This window comes from Osmia bicornis, chromosome 5 (genome assembly GCF_907164935.1).
Source record: "Osmia bicornis bicornis chromosome 5, iOsmBic2.1, whole genome shotgun sequence".
Classification (NCBI taxonomy): Eukaryota; Metazoa; Arthropoda; class Insecta; order Hymenoptera; family Megachilidae; genus Osmia; species Osmia bicornis.
In genome coordinates, this window is record NC_060220.1 from 8765053 (window position 1) to 8777077 (window position 12025).

At 35.3% G+C, this 12025-nt stretch overlaps 1 protein-coding gene and 1 long non-coding RNA gene across 5 annotated transcripts in view; one reads left to right on the plus strand and one right to left on the minus strand.

The window, feature by feature from the left end:
- The window catches only part of LOC114872388, a 56269-nt gene that overhangs the window by 25195 nt on the left and 19049 nt on the right, over window positions 1-12025 (plus strand). For 2 of the 3 annotated variants that reach the window (XR_006829452.1, XR_003788753.2), the window contains exon 2: window positions 11122-11236. The exons of the other annotated variant lie outside the window; for it this stretch is intronic. This is a non-coding gene — a long non-coding RNA (uncharacterized LOC114872388). The remainder of the gene's footprint in view (window positions 1-11121; window positions 11237-12025) is intronic. 3 annotated transcript variants of the gene reach the window in all.
- On the minus strand, window positions 2698-7155 carry LOC114872385. 2 transcript variants are annotated; one of them, XM_029179526.2, is made up of 4 exons: window positions 6962-7155; window positions 6290-6482; window positions 5800-5944; window positions 2698-4450 (listed from the first exon to the last, which is right to left on the minus strand). In XM_029179526.2, exons 2-4 carry the CDS (start codon window positions 6479-6481, stop codon window positions 4173-4175), a joined length of 615 nt encoding a protein of 204 aa, XP_029035359.1. In that variant the 5' UTR covers window position 6482; window positions 6962-7155; the 3' UTR covers window positions 2698-4172. The 2 variants fall into 2 exon arrangements, with proteins under 2 accessions (XP_029035359.1, XP_029035358.1); XM_029179525.2 differs by lacking the exon at window positions 6962-7155 and adding an exon at window positions 6775-6937.

Genomic DNA, 12025 nt, shown 5'->3' on the forward strand with positions numbered 1-12025 from the left:
AAATTAATTAATTAGAAGAACCCAGTGGAATACAATTTTTTGTTATAATTAAAATTGATATCTAATTATCATTTATTAAGAGGTACCTGATGAGCACTGCAATTATCAATTTTTTACTCGAAATAAAATTGGTACAAAAAGAATTGTTTTGCAATATCAGTTGTACTCAGATATGATAATTAGTATGAAACATTGTAAAAATAAAAATTTTTCATAGACCGTTAATGACCCGTATATTGTCTGGTTAATTAAAATGCACCAAATTGAATACATTAGTTTATACTTTAGATCAATATACTCAATTAAAAGCATAATAATATTTGTATTCATGATGCAGTTATAATTGTATCCACACTGTACTCTTAAATCGGAAGATTTTTAAATATTATACAATTGATAAAGATTTAGAAAAGTTAACATTCTTAATTTTAAAAGATGTCCGCATTCGCTCTGGTCAGGAGAATTTCTCGTGAAAGTCTTCTCGATGTACGGGCACAGAAGAATTTGTAACTGTTTTTAAGTATAAATATTGCAGTGTAAATAGATAATTTAAATATCTGTTACTCGAAAGACACATGTAGACCGCATTTTATGTCGCGTCGTAAGATTATCGGAAATACCTCCAACGGGTTTCCCCTTCTTTTCAAAACTTTCCTCGAAAAAATAACATCAAAGTTGGGTAGGGTGCAGGTGCTGAGTTACATGTATCGACAAGGTGTAAATATACTCAATAGCAACGTTCCTTAATCATATCTAGAGAATCCGAAAATGTGGGGTTGGGTCAAGGATACTTTCTGGGACCTGATCCGACATTTTCGAATTTTCGCACCCCTCTAATTAAGTATCTCTCTTCCGTTCTTTTCATTATTCCATGTCTCTTTCTTTCTTTTTCTCAAATCGAACACAATGTTAATAACAAAGCTCAGTTACATACAAGATTACTCGAGATAGATCAACAACATATATTTTTACAAAAGTTCTAATTTCCTGCTATTTTTCTAATGTGTTGTTATTTAACATTCATGAACAGGCACACGATTTCAAGCTTTCTCTCATCACGTTGCTTTTGAACACCAAACAAGGTGTCGGAGAAGAGAAAAAGTCTTTCTTTTGAGATTGAATTCATAAATGAAAATAAAACTTTCAATCTCACGCGATACTTTATGTCACACAACTGCTTTCATTGTACATTAAATGTTAGAAATTAAAAGATATGATGTGTTAAAAAAGTCTTTTTGTAATATAATTATCTATTAGCGTGATTCGTAGTTATAATTAACAAATATGATAGATCTATCCAGGTGAACTCGAACGTAATAAAAGGAAAGAATTAAAAAGTTTTTTCTCTTTTTCTTGTACGACTAAGATTATTCTAATGAAATTTAAGTACATTTAACTACAAATTGCTGGTGAATAGATAAAATTCTTCCAAAAAGTCTTTTTTAACACTTTGTAACTTTTTGTAAAGATCTAATTGGTCGAGACTGAAATTTATCGATAACGATAATGATATACGTACATACAAAAATCAATCTAACGAGTCTTATACAGAATATCAAAAACGTTCTAAATACCGTTTCCTTCGCAAAACGACCATGTTACATTCTAATAGGCCTTGTACACACGTAATTGGTCGAGGCGGATGCTTTTCGCGAAAGGCAAAATTTAAGACAGAGGTAGAAACTTATCGTGATTTTTAGAGTGCACTTTTGCGATTAGCATCGTAAACTTTTCATAAATGATCAACAAAACCATGCCAGAAAATTAATAAATTATTAAACCTGCCTCCTTTAAAAAAAAAAAAGTAGCAAAGTTAATTGTCTGTCATTTATAATTAATTTAGATAACATAACAAAGCCTACATATTACGTATAGGTTTCTCATAACAAAAATGGTACTCTTGTTATGTATCATAATTACGTAAAGTAATGTGAAGAATCAAAAATGTTTCTTATTTTTCATGGCATATTCTATTGATCAATTATAGAAAAGTTTTCCATCGAAGCTCATAAAATAGAAAACATTTAACAGTTGTCCAGAAAGAATCGGGTAGATATCTCTATCGTGAACACCTTTCGAAATTTCAACTGTCTGATTAATTTCTTTTTTTTTTATAAACACGTGCTAGATAATTTACTACGTCTTGTAGTAAAATAGATTTTCTAACGAAAGTCTTACGCTCTGATATTAATGTAAATGTTGTACGATTCAGTGAGAGATGTTTGTTATCCTGAATAAACAAAACTCATAGTAAAAAATACGCTACAACAATGACAATTCATAGAATTCAAAATGTATTTCTTTTGGTGACACTAGGCCAATCATTTTAGAATCCTAACTTTACCTTATATGTACACATATGCTCGTATATATATATATATAATTAACATACGTGTGGAGCTACATAAGAAGATAGCAACAAGAAAGAATATTCAATAGAGTATACTATCATTTTTTAACACTATTATAAGTACACTCACGATCAAATCAGTCTTCCTCAAGGAAAATCGCGACGCCCCCTCCATACGCCGTTCCAGGCCCCCACCACACCCGTAGGTGGCCAATGGGAGAATGACGATGGAGGGCTGTGACCTCCCACTACTTGCGTATAAACGCTTACGCGGGAAATTTGAATTGATATTTATTCATTATTCATATTTCTCAGTTATATACTAAATTTTATAGTAATTAATAATTAAAGATTGTATTATTTTCTTTCCTAAATTACGTTTAATATTAATATCGTCAGAATTAATATTTTGAGACTTCCAGCTTCTCCTACATCTTCATTTTCCTTAGGGAAGCCTGATTTGATCGCGAGTGAACAACAGAACCATTCAGAACTTGTTACAAATTGGCACGTGAAATCGTACTCGGTAATTTTCTTCTAATTTTGACAGTATTATTTAATACATTAATTCTTCTTTTTATCCAATTATTCTCATCTTTCTTCGACACAACTACCCTTTTTTCTTCTATAAATTTCTAAACATTCCCACGTATTTTGTTATCTTTCTTTTCAATTTGTAGAACGTTTCTCGCGTACAATGCATTTGTTCTATGTATGTAACATGTTTTTTGTACAAAGCTTTTGTTTTTGAAGAGAAGGAATTGTCTGCGATCGCGTGTAGAGTGCTTAACAAGGAGTGTCTCTTTTGTTTCACGCTCGATCGTCCTGAAAAAACAGTAACACCCAATTGTCGTCTACAAATCACTTCAATTTACGTCTACTTTGTTACCAATAAGATATTAAAACGAATATCTGGATAAAATTCAAGTCAAATATCTGAGGTTCTGAACGTGTGTGGGCCAATGAAAGCATTCGGTTAATAAGCCAACCCAAAGATTCAACGTCGGGTGGTTAATTTTTCATTTCTCCTGCTAATGAACCAACAGAAAGCGTAATAAAGAGGCCTCCTAGAGTCTTCTGAATTTTGTATGCGATTGGATTTGCCGAGATGCCACAGAAGGAAAAATTATCATCTTTTCTTCTAATGAGCCAACAAAAGTCACCGAGAAAAACGAATTGTATCTCTTATACCTCTAGATTCTAGAGTCTAGAACAATCTATTTCAGGAATCCACGTCAATCGTTTAATCAGATATTCCTTTTACCAAGAATTATCCAACAGAAAAATGTCGTCTGCACAATAGATACAATCGCCTTTCTTTCTCTCCCAATTAATTTACATTCAAAATTAAGATAACCACCGCGTAGTATTTGGGGTAGCCATTTCATCTATAAGCAAACGTACCAATGGCCGATAATGTGATATCCAGGTTAGATAAAGCTCAGCCAGCATACAAGATAGAAAAGTGCACTTTCCTCAGCGACATTTCAAGCTGAGTACACGTTACGCGTTACACGTAATATATATATATATAGTATGTATTGTATATGTATGTATATATATATATATATATAGAAAGTTACAAAAGATAAAAGAATCGAGTATAATATACATGTACAGACTGTTCTGAGAGACGAATGTCTCCTCTCAACGGATTTACTTCGGTTTACTTTCCAAAAGCTTCATCTACTTTAGTGATTTTTCTCGTTTAGCTACTTTGGTCTGAGACGCCTCGGAAGTTTCTCCCTCCCAGCGGATGTAGGTACTTTCATCGTCGACTAATTACGATCCGATTAATTGGCCGGTTATCTGATGTCGATCATTAGGCTTCGTCGGAATGGGAGCCTTGGGAGCTGCGCTTCTTCTTGTGGTTGCCGTGGTGGTGGTGATGGTGGTGATGGTGGTGTTGATGGCGGTGGTCGGTCTGCATCAAGGCGTCGTTCTCTGGTTGATTTTGGTGGCCTATCAGCAGGTCCAACGGGCCTCTCGGAAGTCCTGCTTGTTCGTTGGCCGGCGGCGGAAGCGGAGTTGCCACCGGCGACTCGGTTGGTAATGGTACACAGTGCAGCACGTAACATCTTACGGCTGCCAGAATGATACCTGCAAATTCGTATCTTTTACGCTCTGCTGTTTTTAATAATAGTAGGATAACGTATTCCGCGATACAGTCAGGGCCGCGTTTATCCCTAGGCAAAATAGGCAAATAGAAAAAGTTGAGTTTGTTAATATCAGCTATGTATCCAGTAATTAGGATCCAGTAATTAATCTTGTACAAATTTCAAATATCACCTTGTAATTAGTTCTGTACCACCAGAATTTCAGCCAAATTTATATGATAAATTTCAAATTGATACATCATTAATATCGTATAATTAATGAGCTCTAAGGTACTTTCCAAATTTAATTCCGAACCGTGCTTTGTTCGTTAGTTGTTTATGAATGGAGCATATGTTTACCGCGTCGATGCATATGAATTTTATCGAGGTTTCAAAATTTAATAAACATGCAAATGTTGTAAAGCTTTTACAGCTGTATTCATTTTAATCTGCATTTTAGGCAATATACTAGAATACAGAACATTCTATTGCGATCAAACTAAATAACTACGTAAAAATACTGCTTTAGGTATAAACATTTATTTTATAGCAACACTTGACACATTACATCCTGATTCTTTCCAATAATTTCCTTATGTTTTATTCATATATTTCTTCTACGAGGATGGTTAATTGGAGAGAAAAGTCCAGGTTCGTTTAAAATAAGTCTGCGTTTCCATTGCTTCCTATTGACCTATAAATTTTGAATAATTTATCTGAATTATTAAATAGAGAACCTCTTCTTAATGTTGATATACATTATAAAAATCACCTTCCTGAGTAATTTTTCGGAATGAGAAATGTTATAGAAATAACGTGGTATATTATTTGAAATTTCACAAGCAAAAACGACGAATGAAACTCTCAAGGAATTAAGAGAAATATCCTTGAAGCAAACAATCTTCATCGTTTTTATGTCGACCACAGTAGTAAGTAACAGTAACTCAGTTAAGTTAAATGAATAGCTGGAAGCAATATGATTAGGCTATAAAGGTTCCGGAGACGGTAAATTTCTTCTTAAGCTCTCCTTTATTGTTGCTTTACAGCAAAGCATATTTCATACAATCGATGATTAAATTGAATTAAAATACTGCAAGACATAAATAAATCCTAGATAAATGACTGATTTCTTTTAATTAAAAAAAATATATATAAGAAGTGCCCCGATTTTCATTTGTATGTCTGGGTCCGGAAACCGCTAGACACAGCTCTGGATTTTATTAAGATCATACATAAAATGTCGAAAGGTATCTCTTAACTTATTCGTCCGGCCGACGCTGGATACGAAGAGTTCTGGCAAAATTTCAAAAATTCTTTCATGCTATTGAAATGGGCTGAGAAAAGATGGCTTACCTAAGAGAAGCAAAATAGTGCCCGCTACAAGGAGAGCGAGTCTATGGTCGGTGGTCGTTGCACCCGGGGCAAGTTGGACTAAACCAACAACCAGTACCACTGCACCCAACAATAGGCAGACCACCACCGCGTGTAGCCCTGATATCTGTGAACGACAATGTTCTCGTTAAATAATTTTACACGCCTGGCGGTCATATGAATCATAGGGCTGTTAAAAGCTATTAACAAGAATAATTTTCAAAAAAAAAGTAAAAAATTTAGAAAATTATGCGTTAGTTATTTTTTAAGAAAAATTAAAAATGTCAACTTTTATCGCCTTCATAAACATTTTGTGCTAACCTCGAGTAAATTAGAATACTACGTGGTATATACTGATTCGAAAGTCATGCCATGAAATGTAAAGATGCGTCGCCTATGTTCATGTGAAATCAATACAGAGTCACGTTCACACAGCAATGTTTTTGCGATGTATTCATAAGGAAAGAATTACCTTGCCACAGAGATATAGCTCGGGTAAAGGTTCCAGATGGCTGTTGTGACCATGAGGGCTAGGGGTAGGTGGTGAACTTTGAGGTGGTGGCATCCATGTGCCCCCCAGGTAGAGCTGACTAGGGCGTTTCAACCTTTTCTCTTGCCGTTTGCGTTCGTGGCGAACTGCCACTGCTGGCATCGCACCGATCATCCTGCGAAATCGTCGTAGAAACGTTGATAACCACAATTTGACAAATATCTTGAAGACATTTCAAGAAAATTATAAAAATATACAAGTAGATGCAGGGTATAGCAAAGATAGACTTATGCAAAAGAATGTTTTTATTTATAAAAATTAAAATGCTAAACGAAAATAAGAATTGATATACAATTTATAAAACAGATGTGTTTTATAAACTTTTCTTCATTCCTAAAAATGACAGAGACAATTTTAAAGTGACATATCTAAAAGTGACCACAATCACATATGCAATCACAACGAACAAGTAAACTAGAGGCAGGCGCAAAATATCCTGGAGCTTCAGGATGCCACAGTTTGTCACTTGATAAGTCTCGGGGAAGCGATGACGGACATAGTGAGATAAGTAGGAGAAGTTGCCTCAGCAGCTTCACATTTTCTTCCTCTCTCTTCCAACATTCTGTCATAAGCGATAAGACTACTGTCATGTACCCAACAAGTACCCAACGCAATTGCACCGTCAGGAGGTTTAGTTAGCGATGGTTCCAATAGTAACGCCTCAAGCCAGTATCACAGGGACCGTAAGTTCGCCGTTACGACCGCTAGATGGCTACTCGAGAGTCGTGCGTTCTCGCTAGCACACAGAACGCGCACGACTATAGATACTATAAAGTGAACAGTTATGAACACTTATGCCTCTACTGAAGTAGATGCTAAGATACCGTACGGTGACCGACGACGGGCTTAATCCTAGAGCTCCCTGGCCTTGTGTTTCCGCTCCAGTTGCGAGCCCCCTCCCCTTCCTCCGTCTGTCTACAACTGTCCCCTCAGTTTTACGAGCTAAGACCTCGAGCTTAACCGATTTACATCAACTAACTATGTGTCTAATGACGTGTTGACCCTCTTCTTCTGACGTACGCCTACTGTCGTCGCTCGCAAGAACTAGAAAATTGTCCGGAGTGTACGGTATATCTCTTGCCAAATACCACTTCTATCGATCTCAGAAGATAGTTGAACACCAAATTCCAGCAGTAAGAACCGAGGACAGAACCCTGGGGACGTCCCCTCGGGGCCTGCTTGGAAATCTCCGCGAAACCTTCTAAAAGCTTAACTCGGTAGCCGCTGAGATAACTGGATTGCGCTTCAAAAACATTTCACAGACAGCGTCGCAATTTCAGACCATGAAGAAATAGAGGCCAGCAGACGTTGGCAAAAGTGTTTGGGATGATGTCAGATCGCGTCCTCTGTTGACTTTCCCGAACTGTCGGCCGAAGACCCGTCCCAGAGGTATCAACGTCTGGCTAAGTCGCTTCTTAAGATGCTGCGACTTCTGCCTCCGTGAAAGGAGCGACTCTGCGGTACCGGATCCGAAGTGTGTACTTTCCCTTATGACACCCCTGCCTCGGTGTATTATCCTTCTCCCCATCGCCCGAGTGAGATATAAGCATCCAGAAGTAGGCTGGCTGTAAATCTAAAGTAGCCTTCCTACTATCCTAGAGAGCTTATCATAGCTACTATACCTATCTTGAGCTTATAATGGTACCCCAGGACTCCAAGGACTTGTGCGACGTAATAAATCATTCCCAGCTCTCCAGCTTCACCTTTCTTACCTTCTTGCTTCACTTTACTTTGGAACCAGATGCATAGCATGAGGCAGAGGAGGACCCTTTCGAAGTAGTCGCATAGGGTCTAGGTGACACCTTATTGCAGGCATGGTCAAACTGTGGTTCACGAGCCACTTTTGACTACCATCTCTACTTTCTCATTCCACTGAACCGTAGAAGAAGATCCTCCGACATACCTCTTCCTGTTAGAAGCTGAAGAGTTTGTTGGTGACAGAAGGAAAGAAGGCAGGTCTGATTAGATTAGCTGGTCCAACTAAAGTGTTTTAAGAAATTTTTTCCGAAATGATAGCGGATATCAAATTTTTTCAAAGTTGACCTGAATCTGGCAAATTCTGGTCCAGTTGTCACCTATAAAACTTAACGCGATGCTTTCTTTATGCAGCTATTGATGTTTAAGTACTGGCAGGATGGGATGCCAAATCGGATTAATATCATATCCGCTGGCTTTATTGGCGTTCTTGGGTGCTTCAATATTTCGATTGGTCTACGGTGTTTCCTTGGGAAGCACTATAGCATTTTATTAATAATTGAGATTTCTGTTAAACAATACTACACCAGACTCTCGTTATATTGCCGCGGAATGGGGCAATGGAAGCGAACAATTTTTCAAGCTTCCAACCTTTCAAAGAGAGATTAAATTGTAGCACTTTTATAGGCTGTGTACTCATTTTTTAAAGTGCTAAAGTATCTGATTCCTATCAATGAATATATTCACTCTAATTTTCGAAGTTTACACAAGACTTTACTCATTATCTATCATATAGAGTATGTAAAAATGAGATATCTCGTTCTAGAATATAAGTGATGATAACACTAGGGATTAATCTACATCTATTCTGGGTACACTTGATAATCCGAAAGCTCTATGTTTTACAACCTACATAATATCAATCTTAATTATTAAACATTAATTTTCAATTCTTAATTGTTAATGTACATGGTATAAATTGAGATTTCATTATTTTTATAGCCATTAATTGTTAATTACAGAAATTCGAATCAGAATAATCCTAAACAATTAATTTAAAAACAAATACTTGATGCTTATTCATTTTAATATATTTTATCATTACATCTGTTACATTAATATTTCGCATTAATGAATCATGATTGTTTACCAAATATTTTAATGAAATATTTACATAAGCAAGTCCATTAATTTTATTAAAAGTACCAGATACATATAATTTGTTATTTTTTTATCTTATAAATTAATTTTGTTTAAAGTTTTTTGAAAAAAATTATAAAGTTATCACTTTTGCAATCACAATTTTAATACTCCAAAGGAAATCCATGTTATATAAATAACTTCCTCCATCTTTTATTGTTGCTCGTTCAAAAGCGAACGTAATATATTACAGCATCGGAATAATTGTCCTTAAAAAAGTGTGAAATGGAGGTCATAAAGATTGGGTCGATTTTTATAAAACGGTAGTTGAACAATACGAAATGGCGGCTGTACTTTCGGTGGGTTCGTGAACCGGGAGACGGTATGAACTTTGGTGACCTCAACTGACCCCGTCGGTCGATACGTTGCTATGTTCACTCCCTTCACCCTCCGGGCTCGCCATCCAGCTAGGATATACCCAGGTTCCATGGGGTTGCTAGTACCAACGGTAAAAGCGAATTTACAATCATTTTAATTGCTTTCGTATATTTTTTCCAGAGGAAATATGATCCTTGTTAACCGGGTAAGGAGGCAATAAATGCAGAAACAAACTTTTATTCGATACATAAGTAACCCATTACTTTTTTAATTAATTATAAATTTACTTTCATTTCGTTCCTTTTTCATTTACTGGTATAATTTATAGTTATATTTAGAAATGAGTTGATGAATTCTAACTTCAAAAATCAGTCAATAATATGGTAACAAAGATGGCAACCAATAAACAGCATGTAAAAATATTAACAAATAAAATTGCTGTGGATATATTTATAGATTATTATGTTCTTTCCTTGGTAAAAAATCATATTTGGAATAACATTTAAAATATTTAACCCCATTGCTCCATGCCAATGTCAAACCTTACATTGCTCAATCGACTAAGCTGGATTATCCCACGTCGAATCGATCACTTTTTGACGTCAATGTCAGGGATCTTATCCCAAATATGATGTATTGCACATGAAATTACAGAGAGAGAGAGAGGTCATGTTATTTTCTGTGCAACAGGAATTCTCAAAATAATAATTCTGACGATGTTAATATTAAAAGTAATTTAGAAAAGAAAATAATACAATCCTTAATTATTACTTTGTATTCAATTCGAATTTTCCCGCGTAAACCTCTATACGCAAGGGGTGGGAGCCTGCGGTAGAACCCGGAACCCCTACAAATTTATCAATTTATATCAAAACATTTATGCAATGTAATAACATCAACGTGTTAACGTTGATCATGCTAATCACTGTCGATCAAGCGATTTGACATCATTACTCGTCAAGTGAACACGATGACATAATGCAAAGCGAATAGTAGTTAAACTCTGAAACAGCTATGCAAAGTAGAACAGAAATGGAGAATAATTTTAAAACGATAAAGAAAAATATTCTCTATTCTTTCATACAACAAGTGGTTCTTTAATATATTGTCGAGAATCTTAAACTACCATCGACTTGAAGTGCCACTATTGTTAAACACGAGCGGGCCAACAGCTACTCAAATGTTGATAACTTTACACCCAGATAATATGTATATACCAGGAGAACTAATTGGATAAGTACCCTATATCAGTGGTTCTCAGCTTATAAATAAATGTGTATGTCCGAAAATCAACAGTTTCCCTAGCAAATGGGGGCTCATATGTAAATTCTAATATAACTTAACTCTATCTTTCCACTACTTATGAGGATTAAAATAATCCTTACGGGAAAGACAAGGACTGCCCGATAGTCAAGCAGAATGTTGATATAAAAAGTGGTTTCACGTCCTTATCTACCCATATTGCTCCTAAAAAACTTTAAGTCGTTTCACTAAAAGGTTTACACTATAGCAACGTCGTCCGACATTTTTCATTGTTCCAGATGGCTGATTTACTGATGTGATGAGATATCTGCCATCAGACAATGACGATATTAGAATGTTTACACGGTTAGTTGCGGTTGATACTAACTATTTATTCGCCCAAAAGCAGACAAGGTAACTTCGAGTATTGATTTATCTCAACCTGTGATAAAAGTTTATTATAAAATGCCTTTCTTCGATTCAAGTAAAATTTCATCATTATTGTTTAATTATTCTAAACTACTAAAATATCAAAGACATCCTTCTTCAAACGATTATCTTCAAGTTGTTTTGAAATTAAATTAAATGAAAACACTTGCAATCAGGCTACTGTTAATTGAATCTAAATCTTCCATCTGTTATTTAAACATTCGAAACTTTTGAAAGTATATTGATATTTATATAAAACAAAACATCTATTGAAAATTGCAGGAAATAAATCTTTGCTCTAATTTTATTACTGTAATAAATTTGATACGTAACAAACATTTTATTTAAAGTTAGTATAAGAAGGACGAAGACGCGAGTTAACTGCAAGCACTTAAAACTTAAATTGAACACATTATCTTATTAGATCGATAATGCTTTGCGCTATTGGAAAAGCGAAGTGCATCGGGTTTTAAACAAACACGAAAGAAACCTTTCAATCGTCGATTCTATTTGAAGAATTTCAGAAGCAATTTCCCCGAGAGAAAGGATTTCAATAAAAAGTGAAAATTCTAGCAGCGTTGACCAGATCTAATATTTTATCGGATCTCAGCATATTTTCCTATATTTGAAAGTAATCGAACCTCACGTTTCACGATTTCATATTCACTTCCTTCTATTTCGATATTCCATGCTTTACCTGAGACACATTCAGGTTTAGGGTAGCTAGCTTTTTCATTTCAACTCAAAGGTCTAATAAATGTATAAAATATTTAA